The sequence below is a fragment of the Ictidomys tridecemlineatus genome, chromosome 9, assembly GCF_052094955.1.
Source record: "Ictidomys tridecemlineatus isolate mIctTri1 chromosome 9, mIctTri1.hap1, whole genome shotgun sequence".
NCBI classification, from domain to species: Eukaryota; Metazoa; Chordata; class Mammalia; order Rodentia; family Sciuridae; genus Ictidomys; species Ictidomys tridecemlineatus.
In genome coordinates this window covers 538,650-553,627 of record NC_135485.1, presented here as the reverse complement: position 1 = coordinate 553,627, position 14,978 = coordinate 538,650, and the positions used below count along the sequence as shown (strand labels likewise).

Below are 14,978 nucleotides of genomic sequence, written 5' to 3'. Positions count from 1 at the left end.
CCTGGCTCCACAACCTGCACACACGCTGGCCACCCCCCGGGCCTGCCAGGACAGCTGCCTCCTGAAGTCCCTCAGAAGCCCCTGGACCCCGCCTGGCCTGGTGTGGGGGTCACCTGGAGGACACAGCTGCATCCCCTCTTCTGACCCCAGCTTGGACCCTCAGGGAAGGGAACACTGTGGCATAGACATGCACCCTGCCCTGTCTCATAGCCCCATGCACTGACCTTCATGGTGGCCAAGGGCACTGGGGCCTCATCCAGTGGAGGGGTTCAGGGGACCTCTGCTCTGGGCTCCCTGTCCCCTCCCAGGGTCCCTCGTCCCTCAGCCCTGGGCCTTGACGTGTCCTGACCACAGCCCCCACCCCACTCCCCAGGACCGCCCAGCCTGCAGTGCGATCATTCCCCCCAGGCCTGGGAGCCCCCAGAGGGACGGGATGTCTGGTGAGACAGGTACTCAGGGCAGGTGTGGCCACACATGGGCAGCCAAGCCCCAGAGTCCCAGCCAGGGGAGCTGGGCTCCAGTACTGTCCCCCTCAGAAAGGTCATGGTCCCTGCCTCCTGCCGTGCCCAAGGCACACAGGCTCAGCCTGTGCCCACCATGTCCCAACTGCGTCCTGTACTCGCAGGCAGCCATAAGTGTCCTAAGGGACCTGGGGTGCTAGGGCAAGGGGCACAGGTGAGGTGCTGGTGTGCACCTCCGCCAGGGGGCTGGGGCAGCAGCCAAGGTGTCCTTGTGGGGTGGCAGCAGGGTCCAGCCAGGGTCTCTAGGCTCATGGCAGAGGCAGCAGCCCAGGAGGGCTTACCCCTTCAGGCAGCCAGAAGAGGCCGATCACAGAAGGGTCTTAGCCCCAGGGCAACTACTCAGGGGGCTGGAAGGACCAAGGGCCCCGTGAGGGCAAGGAGGGGCCTCCCCTTGGGATCTCCCTGCCCCACATAGCACCCGGCACAAACTGACCAGGAGCTGAGGCCAGCCCACCACCTGCGATCTCTCCCCAGGACCCCAAAGGGCCCAGCCAGGACTGGTGAGAACACAGGCCCTGGGCCAGTCTGCCCTGCTCACCAGGGCTCTCTCCTTCCAATGAGGGCCTGGCCCAGCTCTGTCACAGGCCTGGGGCTGGGCTCTCGGGTGCCTCCCCTCTGTCTACTCCAGGAAGCTCACTGATTCCCACATGCAGCTCTGCACGGCCCCCCACCCCTGGGGTCTTCCCTTACACCATCCCCCTCTCCAGACTGAAACCGACCAGGCAGCGGGCGATGCTTGTCTTATCTGGACAACATCTGCTTGTCACCAGCTGCGAGCCGCCTGGAACCAACCTGTGCCCTCATGGCCATGGCCAGGCCTCTCCAGCATCTGCCAGCCAGGCTCACAAGGCTCCTATCACCATGGAGTCAGGACACCCCATGGCTTCTCCCAGGGCTGGCCTGTGTGCTCAGGACAGCAGTGAGTATGGCCTGGGGGAGTGGGCAGGGGAGCAGGGACTCTGTCCTAAGGTGCATGGCGTCCACGTGAGGGCACACCAGCACCCACCAGCCCCCCAGAGACCTCACACATTCCAGTCAGCCTCATACCCCTCGAGGGCACGGTAATGGCTACAGGGGAAGCCTTACCACTCTGGCCAGGCAGCCCCTGCACACCAGAACACAGCCCTCCTGATGGCCACATGGCCAGACTGCTCCTAGGACGGGGGCAGTGTCTCTTCACAAGGGGCTCTGGACCAGGGCAGGCAGGTGCCTACCTCCAGGGTGGTCCAGTGGACTGGAGCCTACTTTCCCAGCAGAAAAAGGGACTGTCACCACTACCACAGAAGTGGAGGGCACTCAGTGACCTGGGCCTGGCCATGGAGAAGCTCCAGGGAAGGGAAGCAGAGGCAGGGTCTGGCCCAGGGCAGAGCGGGCACCAGCCAGCCCACTGTGCAGGGATGCGGCTGGGCCCACACAGCACCAGCCTGAGCCCCAGGTCCCACACTGCTGCTGGGCCACCCTGGTGAGCCCCAGGAAGGCCTGCCCACACCTACCCCGGAGGAGACGCGCGGCCAGCCCAGGCAGAAACAGCACTGAGGAACGGGATGCACACGGTTTTAACAAAATAAATTAAATATACGAGGCTTCAGCTCAGACTCTACATGAACTCACAGAGGCCCGGGCTGCCCGGGCAGGGCTTGTGGGTGTGGACACCAGCATGGCGGCAGGCCAGGCCAGGGTCCTGCAGCCCAGACCTCCTTCATCTAAACATAAATATCAAGGCCCCCTCCCTCTGGCAGTGGGGGAGGACGGCACGTCCCCCCAGCCCCAGCCTCCCCCAGCTACTCCACCCCCAGGCCAGGGTGCTGGTGGATGCCTGGGCACACAGGTGGTAGAGGCAGACCAGCAACCAAGATGGGCAGGGACACAGGTGGAGGCGTGGGAGAGTGACCCTGGAGACCGTGAAGCCCTCCTCACAGGGCAGGGAGAGTCCTTCATCTACTAGCCACGGTCACAACACCCCGGTCTGCCAGGACTCGTCCGTGTGTGTGTGTCCCCTGGTGTGTATGTGTTCCATGGTATGTGTCCCCTGGTGTGTGTCTCCCCTGGTGTGTGTATGTCCCCCAGTAAGCCTGTGTTCCCTGGTGAGGATGTGTCCCCTGGTCTGCACATATGTCCCAGGGGGTGTGTGTGTGTGTCCCCTGTCTGCACACATGTCCCCTGGTGGAAGTGTTCCCTGGTAAACCTGTTTCCCCTGGTGTGTCCCCTGCTAAGCCTGTGTCCCCTGATGTGTGTCCCCTGGTGTGTGTGTCTCCTGATGAGGATGTGTCCCCTGGTATGTGTGTGTCCCATGGTGTGTATGTCCCCTGGTCTGCACATGTGTCCTGTGTGTGTGTCCCCTGATGCGTGTATCCCTGATCTGCACGTGTCTCCTGGTGTATGTGTCCCCTGGTAAACATGTGTCCCCTGGTGTGTGTGCCCCTTGGTCCACACGTGTCCATGGCCTGTGTGTGTCCACTTGCCAGCATGTCCATGTGCGTGGCCAACGTGTGCCTTGTGCAGGGAACCCAGGGTGCTGCCTCTCTCCCTCAGTCCTGACCTGCCTCCCTCCGGCCTCCCTACCCACCCGGGGACACAGCCGTGAGGTGGCTGCTGCCTAGCACTGGTAGTGAACGTGCTGGTGGACCTTGCCCTCCACGTGGGAGTGTGTGTGTGAGTGTGTGTGCGTGTGTGTGTGCACGTCCGTGTACAGCCTGGAGTACAGCTTGGGGCCAACTGCCGGGCCTGGGCCAAGCAGGTGCTGGGGGCCAGCTGGGGGCCCGTGTTCTGCACACAGCCCAGCGGCCGGGGCAGGTAGGTCCTTGTCACCACCACTGCGGTCCCGAGCCACCCCGGGGGCACGGTGCCCAGGTGCCAGAGGCACAGGCACGGGGGCACAGGGTTTCTTCTTGGCCTGGCAGAGCCACAGCAGCACAGTGCCCAGGATGAAGACAGCGCCCGCTGGGATGCCGATGACCACAGGCCACGGCAGACTGGTGGCCGAGGATGAGGGGGCCACAGGTGGCCCCGGTGGCTTGGGGTCTGCAAAAGAGACCGAGGGAAGGGCTGGAAAGGGGAAGGAGACTGCGTGGACAGCTCCCCAGGATTCCCAGGTGGCAGGGCAGCCTGTGCCGGGGACCAGGGAGGGAGCACCCGCCCCAGGGGGCCGCGTGGGGGGGCTGCGCACCTGGGAGCACGGTGAGGAAGGCGCTGCGGGAGCTGTAGCCCATGGTGTTGGCACCCAGACAGATGTACATGCCCGCGTCCTCCTGGCGGGCCCGTGAGATGAGCAGTTTGTTGAGGTAGGAGCCGTCCGGCCGGGACCACACGTCGCCCGTGGGCAGCACTAGGAACTTCTGGCCACCCACGTCGATGGTGGAGTTGTGGCGGCCCTCGGCCCCGTACTCCACACGCTTTAGCCACTGGATCACAGGCCGCACGTCGCTGCGCACCTTGCACTGGAAGGAGGTGGTGCCCCCGAAGTCCACCGTCGTGTTCACCGGGTGTGTGCCCGTGAGCACGGGCTTGGAGCGAGTACGCTCTGTGGCAAGGACGGGCGGTTGGTGTGGCTCCTCGGCTTGCTGGGCCCCACCCACCACCCTGCCCGGCCATACTCACGGATCACATCCACCTTGTAGGTGGCATTGATGGCGCCTGCCCTGTTGGACACGCGGCACGTGTACTTGCCGCTGTCCTCAGGACGCAGGTTCTTCAAACTCAGGGTCCACTTCTTCTTCCTGTGCTCACTGGCCTCCGGCCGCATCAGAGCCTGGTCATCTTTCATCCACATGATGTCAGGCCGAGGATGCCCACTGGCCACACACTTGAGCCGCACAGAGCTGCCCACAGGCCGGGCAATCACCCGCCGTCGCATCTTGGAGGGCTGCGTGAATCGGGGTCGTGCTGCGGGGCAGGGCACCTGAGGTCAGGGGTGGTACCAGGAAGGGCATCACCCTGCCCCAGGCAGATGGCACCACCCTGCCCATACTCACCCCACTGCTGGCTGGTGGGGTCCTCCTGGCCCCCTGAGGAGCTGCTGGGCCCCAGGCTCTCCTTCCCTGGGCCAACATCATCTGCAGAAAGAGGGGCCCACAGGGGCAGGTGAGGGGGTGCCAGAGCCCCACCAGGCCTGACACGCCCCAGCTGGGATGCCCTGGAACCCAGGCGGAGGCATGGGCACACCCACATCAGAATCCAGGGACAGCTGGGCAAGGGCCTGCATGCAGGTGACCCCGACAGGCATGGGTGTGTCTGCAGGGCCTCCCCCCCAGGCTCCAGGGGTCTGCAGGACCGGGGAGAGGAGGGGTGGGCCCAGCCAGCAGCTGCGGTAACCCTAGCCCACATCAAGGGGCCGAGGGCTTGGTGAGGAGACGTGGCTGACATTCCGCCTGGTCACCGTCCCCTCTCTGAGAACAGTGGGGGTGCTGCGTGGTATTCCCACTCCACCACCAGAGGCGGCCTGGGGAGTGCCGGGGACAGGGCGTGCTAAGGAATGTCCCTCCACCCGCCTGCAGCAGCAGCCGCCTCACTGAGCCTGGGACCCGAGGCCAGGCTGCCAGGCTGCCACCCTGGATGGTCACTGAAACAGGCCCGCCTGGGCCCCACACCGGGGGCCAAAGGGAGGGGCGTGTCTCTGGGACACCTGTCCCTTCCCCAGTGCCCAGGCCCCAGGGGCAGGAGAGAACAGAAAGGCCCTTTGCTTCCCAGCGGCCCCTCTGAACTCGGAAACCCGATCCTCAAAGCCCTGACCACGCCAAGGCGCACCCTGCCAAGCCCAGGGCCCGTTGGTGGCCCTTCACTGGGGAGGACCACCGCCTAGGGCCTCCCATCCTACCCCTGATGCCAGAGGAGGGGCTGAGGCTGGGCCTGGGGATCAGAAGAAGGTCCAGGCTGCCTGAGGCAGGCTCAGCTGGTGGCAGCTCAGGTCACAGGGATATGCTGCTCAGGGCCATGCTGGCTCACCTGCCCAGGTGTGGCCCCCAGGCGTGACTCCCCAGCTCTACCATGCCCTCCTGCACACCCCCGGCCCGACCAGCTCAGGCCAGCCACGACCTCTGGCCCCTGCTAACTGACCCATCACGATGAGGGTGTAGTTGACGCTGAGGCTGCCGAAGCCATTGGTGGCCTTGCACACGTACACGCCTGCGTCCTCCGCCTCCACCTCCTTCACCTTCAGTCCCTGGGGCAGTACCCGGAAGCGGCTCCAGCCACTGTGGATCGTGCGGCCATCCTTGGTCCACATTGTCAGAGGTGGTGGGTCCCCCTCTACTGGGCACTGCAGTCGCACAGTGCGGCCCAGCCGGGCCACCTGCCGTGGGACTACCTTGTCTGCCATTCTTGGAGGGCCTGTGAGGACCAGAGGGCTTGGTCAGGGAGGGGCATGTGGGGGACCAGGGCACTCCCTGCCTGGCCCCCACCTGATTCCACTCAGGAATTCCAGTGAGGCAAGGAGGCCCCAAGCACAGGCCTCCTGGACCACAGTAGCTGACGTCCACCAGAGCCCATGGGTCGTCCACCCAGCTCCTGGCCAGGGCAGCTTCCAGAGCCCAGGAGGAAGGGTCCCTGAAGGGGTGGGCAGAGCGTGCTCAACAAGGTACACACCTAGAGAACAGGGCCAGCTCCCGGTCACAGGGCCAGGAGCCAAGGCCCCCAGACCAAGAGGATGGGGTCCTGGGGACTGGACAGCAGGCGGAGGCTCCAGGCCGGGCACAGCCAGGGCCCGCCAGGGGCCAGCCAGGCCTGGGCCAGGGCAGCCAGGCCTGGGTCAGGGCAGCAACCTCACAGCCTCCACACCTGGAGGGCACAGGGGTCAGCTGGAGCTGCCACTCACTACAGAGCCCAGGGTGCTCAAAGCGGTCACTGCTTTGTGTGCCAACAGCAGCAAGGGTGCCACAGGCAGGCTGCATGCCCAGAGTTCCTTCTGCTGCCCCCTCTGAGTTCATGGCAGCATCAGGAGGCCCAGTGAGCCGTCCTGATGTGGCATTGCAGGAAGGGCCCAAGGCAGAGGACCAGGCTCCACAGGCCGCCAGCGAGAGAAGCCACCTCCTGGGCCGGGTGCCCCTTGCTGGCAGAAAGACTCCCACACACCCACCCCAGCTCAGCCTCCGCCCCACCCACCCAGTCCCACCAGGTGCCTCTGGGTTGAACTGCGGGAACAGGTGACCACTGGCTAGGGATGAAGGTCCAGAATGCAGGACCTGTGGGCATCAGAAACATGGGGCTACACAACACCTCTGGGAAGGGAGCCCAGAACCAGGACCACAGAGGCCGGGGACCTCTGTGTGTGTCACTCTTCCGGTCATCTCCCCCTCTGCACCCCTGAACAGAAGACACAGCCGCTCAGGATGAGGGTGTCCGCCCATGCTGTGGCTACCCCTGGCCAGGCGCATCTCTGGCACCCAGGTCAGGCTGCGCCCAGAGGCACCAGGAGGAGGTGTCTGTGGTAGCAAGGACCAAGGGCCAGTGCGTTTCATGACCAGCTGACTGCTACAGCCTGGGGCGTGGCCCAGGCCCCACGGGCATCCCCAGATGGAGCTCTCCTCCTCTCCACAGTGTGGGAGCCCAGGGGACGGGTTCCCGGGCCACACTGCAGCCCTGAGGAGGCGGGGCGGGGTCCCTGGAGGAAGCTCTCCTGCCCCTGCTCTCCTGCCCACAAAATGGCCAGGCCCAGCCCCTTCCTGCCTTCCTGGGACTCTTCTGGCCCATCCCTCCCCCTTGGCATGGGCCCCTCCCACAGCACCCCTCCTCACCAGCCTCCCTGGTTCCCCTGCAAGGGGAGAGATGGCAGAGGTGGGAAGGGGCTGCCAGCTGCCTGCCCACTAAGCTCACCCCACAGACCACCCCTGGCAGCACAGCCCATGCAGTCTCAGGGCCCCAGAGCCCACAGCTCCCAGTGGGAGGGGCTGCCAGGCCCACAGACACAGGGGCCTTCTGAGGCCTCGCCCCAGCCCTCGCAGGGTCCCAACCCCATTCCCAGGAAGACCCTGCCCACCACCTGTCACTATCTGAAATTCCACCATTCACAGGGCTCCCAGGCTACAGGACAATAAAGGAGGGGCCAAGACCCTGCCCTGGCCACCCCAGCTGGCCCAGTGCCCAGGGTCTCCTGGACAGACACACACACAAGGCAGCACACACACATGTGCACATGCATATGCATGCTATCATATGACTGCTAGAAAGAGCCTGGGCACCCCTGGGAGCTGCCCATGGCCAGGCTGCTGCACAGCCAGTATCAGGAGGGTCTGCCCAGTCCCAGGCCCTCCTCACCTGTCAGAAGGAAGAAAAGCCTGGGGAAGGATGCAGGGATGGGAAGGAGCCCAGAGGATGAATGGACAGACCCCTGCTTACAGTCACTGCTGAGAAGAGGGGCAGAGCCAAGTGACCACCAGATGGCCGGAAGCATGGCCCCTAGGGCCAGCCTGCACACAATCCTGGGGGTTAGGCTGGCGGCAGCCTGGCCAGAGGAGCCAGCCTTATCCTAAAGCAAACAGCAACCCCCCTGGCCCTGACCCTACCCACCTTACCCTGCAGGCGAGGCCCGCCTGGCAGGAAGCCTGGCCCCCCAGATTCCTGGGAATCGTGCCGGTGGCATGGCTGCCTCGGCTCTATATTTAGCTCAGGAGACACAAGCCTCATTGTTCCACCTGGACTGGCTGGTGGACCCACTCAGCCCACAAGGAAACTGAGGCAAGACCTGAGGACCCCAGCCAGCAACGGAACTGACCACCCCACATTCTGCCTCAGGTCAGCTCGTTTGGGAGACAGCCCTGGGGCAGGGGCTGGGGTCCAAAAGCCACGCCGAGCCCAGCCCCAGGCCCTGCTTGAGCACAGGAGCACCTAGCCTGCCCAGCCTCCTGGCGAAAGCCCCAGGAAGGCCCAGCACAGGCAGGAGGCAGAGGCTGGTGCTGGGGTAGAAACAGGACCCAGTGCTTCTCTGATGAGGACAGTGGGGACTGGACATTGGAGTGTCAGGCCCTGCTCCAACATGGGAGGCAGGAGGGTCTTCCCAGGATAAAACCCACCTGTGAGGCCCACACCTAGGCCCAGCAAGGGTGAGCAGGGAGGCACGCATACCACCGTGTCTGCGGGGACAAAGGCCAGACCCGGGGGAGGGCTGGCGCCTGACCCCACTTGCTGGAGCTGCCCAGTCACACTCAGAACCTGGAGGCTCCGCTCAGGTGGGGCCTGGCCTCCAGAGCCAGGTCAGCCTCGCCCCCACCTCTGCAGAGCTGAGCCCGGCCCGGCCAGGTCAGCTGGGATGCCCAATCGACAAGTCGACAAGGGAGCTTCCAGGCAGAAGGCCTGCTGGGTCCGTGTGGGAGCCTCCCTTGGAGGGCAGACGTGGCCATAGCATCAGAGTCAAGACACCTGACCAGGCCTGGGGAGGTAACCAGGGGAACAGGCCCCCCTCCAGCCCCAGGAGAGGAGTGGGTTCCGGACCAGAGAGCAGTCCCCCACCCCAGGACCTCACCTGAGGACCTGGAGCTACTCTCCCAGAGAGGCTGCTCTAGGTGTGGGCACAGGGGCCTCAGACACCATGGAGGTGTGAGCCTATAAGACCCGGCTCAAGCCCAGCTTGGTACCCCAGAAGCCCTGCACAACCCCAGGAATTCCCAGGCTAGAAAGAATTCTCTGGTCAGGCAGTGGGCCTAGCTGCAAGGTGGGGTCAACCAGCCAGAAACCTGTGGGCCCCTCCTAGAGAAGGAAGTGGCCTGGTAGGGGACTCAGGAAGCTGAGGAGAGGCAGGCCCACCCTGTACACAGCCTCTAGAAGGGGCCACAGCACAAGCCAGCCCAGGAGGGCTTCCAAGGCATCTGCCCCAAGGGATCAGACTGCCAGGTGTGAGCCTCTGCAGCTGGCACCTCGAGGCACTGCCCTGGCTCCCTCATCACCCATACCTGGGGCTCCAGCTCAGGAGTGAGGTGAGAAGTCCCACATACAAGGTCCCCAGGGCCAGCACCCACACTAGGAAGCCACTGCCTGGACAAACAAGAGCAGGGCCGTCCCCCAGGAGAGAAGGCAAAGGTGACTATCACAGGCCCAGATGCCCATCTGGTGTCTGGGGCCAGGTTCTACTCATCCCTGAATGGCCCAGACACACGTGGGTCACACACACACACACACACACACACACCAGACACATGTGCACAGCCCAGAGCCAGTCGCCAGGAGCCCAGGACACCCTGGGGGCTGGACCCACAGGATCTGCTGCTGAACTGGTAGGACCCGCAGGACAGGTGGTTGCCTCAGAAACCAGGTCATTCTGGGCATGGCAAAGGGAGGCTGTGCCCAGCAAGCTGGCAAAGTGGTTGGCCCTTTCTGCTGCTCAGCAGTGGCCACCAGGCAAGACAATAGGCATGTGGGGGCACCCTGAAGATAGTGCCTAGCCTCCAGGTCTGTGTCCTCTCGGGAGCCTTCGGCTGGCACATCTGTGGGCTCTGGGCTCCCAGAGACTTTTCCTTGACACACTGATCCACACACAGAGCAGGCACCCATGTCACCAGATGGGCCACTCCCCGGAGGGGATGCACACACCCTGCCCACAGCGTAGTGCCACAGTACCTACCCAGGGAATGTCCCAAAGAGCCAGGCAGGCCCAGGCTCAGGCCCAGGCCCAGGCCCAGACCTCAGCAGGCCCACTAGACAAAGAGCCACCCACCCCTTTCCCCCCATGCCACAAACATCAACCAGTCAGGCCACATCCTAAAATTCAGGCCTCCTATCACAGCCACCCAGAGGGGCCTCACCTCCTGCACAGCCCTGACCCTTAGCCCCAGCAGCCTCAAACCTCAGACGTGTCAACAAGGCTGTTTCCTGAGCACAGACTTCTCGGACAGAGGTCAGATATTGAGCTGATGTGCAGTCCCCTACGGGGGCTCTCAGCTCCCAGATGGGACCAGGGAATCCCTGGAGCAGTCTGGGCATATTAGTTACCACCAGCCCAGGTCCTGTTCACATGACCAACTCTTCAAGGACAGGCTGAGGATGTGAGGGTGCCAGGCAAGCAAGCCACCCAGGCAGGGATTCCCTGGGTCCCTGAAGGGCGTAGGGTCCTGAGCACACAGTGCTGCCTGACGCCAGTGTGTGGAAAAGGGCTAGAGCCCCACAGTCACCTGGGAGCCAGGTGGATAGGCTGCAGGGAGCAGAGGGACACTGGACAAGGAGCCCAAGTTCCCTGAGGGGCCCCTTAGGCTGTCACCATGCCCTGAGCCTGGGCCTCCCCTGCTTGCTAGCCCTGCACACAGAGGAGGGCAGAACAGGGCTCCCTTCCCACCCACTGCCTAGGGCCCTGTCAATGTCTCCATAGCCCCTGGCCAACTCACATAAATCTCTCAAAGAATAAACTCTCCAGGCGGGCAGAAGAAGGGTCCTGCTCCCTGCCAAATGGGAAGCCCTCTACACAGCTCCCAGGCTGGCAGACACCAGTCTGGCTGAGGCTGCCTCCTGTTCTTGAGGGACACACCTCTCCTAGGCCTGCCTGGCCCTACCCCATGAACCCCTTTCCACTCCCATACCCTGCTCTGCCCCCCACTCAGCCATCCTGGGCTGTGGATGCCTGGGGCAGCAGCACCCACCCCAAAGCAGCCCCTACTCTCCTCCACCAAGGGTAGCCAGGCTGGGCACTGTGAGGCCTGGCCAAGAGTATGCAGTGACCAGTGCTAGGAAGAGTGGGTGGCAGGCAGGGGAGGGCATCCTCCAGGTCTGGGTTTAGTGGCCTGGGCAAACCTTTTCCTCCGCCCACTGGAGGGGGGATGTCACCAAACAAAGCCTAGAATGGGGCACAGCCTACCAGCATGGGCTAGGCACCAGGCCCTGCTGTATGGCAAGCAGGTGGTCAGCAGCGTGGGCAAGCTCTTGGGGCCACGGCCCACTGCCCCCAGCACCGTCAGCAAAGCCTGAGCTGGGGGCAGGCAGGCCTGGGCTGGAGGCCTCAGCTGGGGAAAAACCAACATTTCCCCAGTCAGGGCCACGCACAGGGCAGGCAGGCTGAAAGGCAGCTCTGAGATCCCGGAGGCCCACTGACTCCCGCACAAAGGACAAAGAAGCCAGCCAAAGGCGACTTTGTTCCCGACCCCCCTCCCCTGAAGGGGACAGTGATTCATTTTCCTTCACAGGAGTGGGGCCCAGATGTGAATGGAGAGGTTGGCCCGCACCCCACCCCACAGTGCCTGGGCCCTGCTCCCACACGCCCAGTTCAGACCCAGCTACACACTGGTCAGCCGCTGCCTGGACAGGAGGAGGCTTCCTGCAGCCAGGCCAGAGGCAGAGGTCAGCATTGCACACCACACTGGCCATCACTCATCTGCCTCAATGTCCATTGTCCATAACACACCAGCCCTGCAGCATGGGTGGCCACAGCACCATGGCCACTTGAGTTCCTAACTCTGACATGGGTTAGGACCAGCTTGCCCCGAGCATGGCAGCTAGATCCACAGGGCAGGGAGTGACCCCAGGGACCAGCTACTCAGTGTCTGTCCCCCAGGGTGTCCCTGCAAAGGCAAAGCAGCACTTCTCAGAAGGCCCAACTGGACTTCTTTCACAGCTGTGTGTGGAAGGTGTTTCACTCCAAACCTTGGAGTCCCCACTGCGAGAAATAAAATGGAATGGAAAAAGCCAAATCCTATCTTTTTTCAAATATGAAAAAGCAGTCTAAGACAAACCCACCAAGATTGTGAAACTCGGGGCAAAGGGGAACTTTTAAAGCAGAATCTGGATCTGGAGATGTACCCAGTCCAGAAACTGTGCCACCCCAGGGAAACAGCTTTCAAAACGGCCTCACACCACGTCCACTCCACGGTTCCACTGAAGGTCCAAGCTGGACCTGCTCCTGAGGAGTGGAACACACAGAGGACTTCACCCCTGCAGTCCAGGCTGGGCCTGAAGGGGAAGTGAGCACCACTCAGGAAACACAGTCCTCCCCACCTCCATCCCAAACCACAGAGGCCCTTGCCTTGGAAAGCAGCCCCTCCTGGCTCCCTAGGCTGCCAGGGCCGGATGTGAGGGGCAGCCCCAAGGCCGTGGCCAAGGGGGACAAGGGTAGCAAGGGTGGCCCCTCAGAGTCCCTCAGCAAAGGGGCAAGCCCTGTCTACCCACTACCATCTACCAGTCAGCCTCAAAGTCTGGCCAGTAACCATGGCAGGACAGAGACCTCCAGAGCCTCTCTGGCTGAGTGGTCAGAGAACAGGCAGGTGCAAAGATAGGGGAGTCCAAGCAGATAAAAGAGGAATCCAAGCCTGGGCCACTGGCCCTGGTGGGGCTCACCCGGCATGGCCCGAGTACCCGTGGTGCCCTGGGCAGTGCCCAGCCCTGCCCCTCCTGGGCAGCCCCCACCCTCCAGCCAGCCAGTCCCCAACAGGCGGAGGGCGGCGGCGGGGGGGGGGGGGGGTGTTGTACGGTGGCATAAGGCCCACCTGGGTCAACGCCCGCACCCGAATGTGGCCATATAAGGCCAGGTTGGGCTCGGTGCGCTCACTGGGTGGCGGGGGAGGGGTGCGAGGCCTCAGAGGACTGGTGGACAGAGCAAAGGACGATCCTGAGTGGTCAACACACCCAAAGGGCTGGCCCAGCTACAGTCCCACCTAACCATGGGGGAGGCCAACACTGCCCTCCTGATCCTGAATATGGTGGGCAGGAATCTGCAGACATACAACAACCATCAGCCACAGATGCCCCTTGCAGGGGCAGGTCCTGGGCGAGACTGCCCACTTGGACATCAGATGGATGAGGCTATGCCCAGGCCACTGTGGGCCTGAGCTACATGGGCAGTGTGTGACCCTGAAATCTGTGCTCCGCAGGTGTCTGCCTCAAGATCCACCCTGCTGTTCTGCAGCCTTCCTCAACCTCTTCACTGCTCCCATCTTGTACTGCTTGCTGGGGGCCACCAGGCCCAAGGCAGGGCGCTGGGCTGACTGGGAGGCTAGGTCAGGAAGAGTCCCAAATGGCAAAAATGTCACCAATGTCTCCCATAAGATGGCCTGACAACTGTGAGGGTCTCTACAGGTTTTTCAGACCCAATTGTGTGGGATGTGGCCACAAACAGCCCACTCCCCAAGAATCCACATGGTGACTAGCTGCCCTCTACTGCAGGTACGTGTTGAAATGCGGTGTGTGTGTGGGGGGGGCGGTCGTAAGAGCCCACCTGGCCAGCAAGCCAAGTGAAACTTGGACCCTTCAGGTGAGCTAGGGGTACCACCAGGGTGAGCCTAGGGAACCCCAGGGGTAAGCTGGAGTTACTAGGAGGGTGAGGGGGCCTGGTAAGGTGGAGCAGGCAGGGCGGAGCGGCGCGTGCCAGGCGGGCACTGTGGCAGGGTTCAGGGCTGGCGGGAAAGGGGAGGCGCTGCAGAGACCAGGGCGCGGGCTGGGCGCCAGGACTCACCTCGAGCTGCGGCCGCCGGCGGGAGGGCCCCAAGTAGCAGCGGCGGCAGCAGCAGCAGCGGCAGCGTGGGGCTCGGCAACATCTCGCAGGTCTCCACTAGGGTGGGGGCGCGGTCACCGGCGCAGGGCCCAGGGCCTCCAGACCCTGTACAACCGTGGGTCGGGGTCTGGCCCCCCTCCGAGCCCGAGCTCCAGGCGGAGGAAGTTCGGCAGCGAGAAGCTGTGCGTATCAAAGGCAGACAAAGGGTTTACACTAATTACCGGCCACCCCCGCCGCCCCCTCTCCAAACACCGTCTGGATTCCTGGCGCTTGTAACTGGGCCCTGCCCGCGGGACACACAACACCAAGGGCCCCGCAGATAATCGCCTGCGCCATTAGCGGACAAATTTGCGCTGGGGGGCCCACGTGGGGGGCGGGGGGGGCGGGGCTCAGGGCAGGGCCGCGGCCCGGCCCCCGCCCCGCACCCAGATCACCACCGCCAGTCCCTGCCCGCACCCCGCCCCTCCCAGCACGCCCACCCGGGGTCCCCGGCGCGCGGCAGGGCTCACCTCGGCGTGGCTTGGCGGTAGGGCGAGCGCGCGGCGGGCAGCAGGTCAGGGCCGGGCCCGCGGACAGCGCGCCACGGTCATCGCCGCCCCGGGCGCCGCATCCCGCCCCCCCGCGCCCCCGGGCCCGGCCTGGGGCGGGGAGGCGCTACCTGGGCGCGGGTGACTCGGGCCGGGGCTGGGCTGGGGCGCGGGGTGTGCCGTCCGGGTCGGCAGGCGGCGGGCTAGGACGTGGGGCGGCGGGGCGAGGGGCCCGGGGCGCCGCGCCGCGAGGCGTCCTTCCCTGCGGGGCTTTGTCAACTCTCCCGGAGCGAGCGCCGAGCCCGCCGCGCGCCCCGCCCCGCACAACTTCCAGCCAATCCACGCGCTCCGCCCCGCCCAGCGCCCCGCCCCACCCCGCAACTTTGTTCCAATCCTCTAGAGCGCTCGCTGGGCTACAGGCTTAACCCTAGCGGTGCGGGCGGGAGGCTCCCCAGGGAGCGCCCTGGGGAGCGCCCCGCTGAGCCTATCGCGGCCCCAGCTCCCCCGCGCGGCCTTGAGCGCCACCAGAGCTGC

General features: G+C 64.3%; 1 protein-coding gene across 1 annotated transcript; it reads right to left on the bottom strand.

The window, feature by feature from the left end:
* Positions 1-2,059: 2,059 nt before the first annotated feature.
* Fgfrl1 (fibroblast growth factor receptor like 1) lies at positions 2,060-14,712 on the bottom strand. Its single transcript, XM_078020801.1, is given in 8 exon segments — positions 2,060-3,177; positions 3,180-3,542; positions 3,688-4,041; positions 4,119-4,403; positions 4,493-4,573; positions 5,574-5,846; positions 13,879-14,097; positions 14,576-14,712. Coding segments are annotated over 7 exon segments (1,536 nt in total). The 5' UTR covers positions 13,961-14,097; positions 14,576-14,712; the 3' UTR covers positions 2,060-3,079.
* Positions 14,713-14,978: the final 266 nt, after the last annotated feature.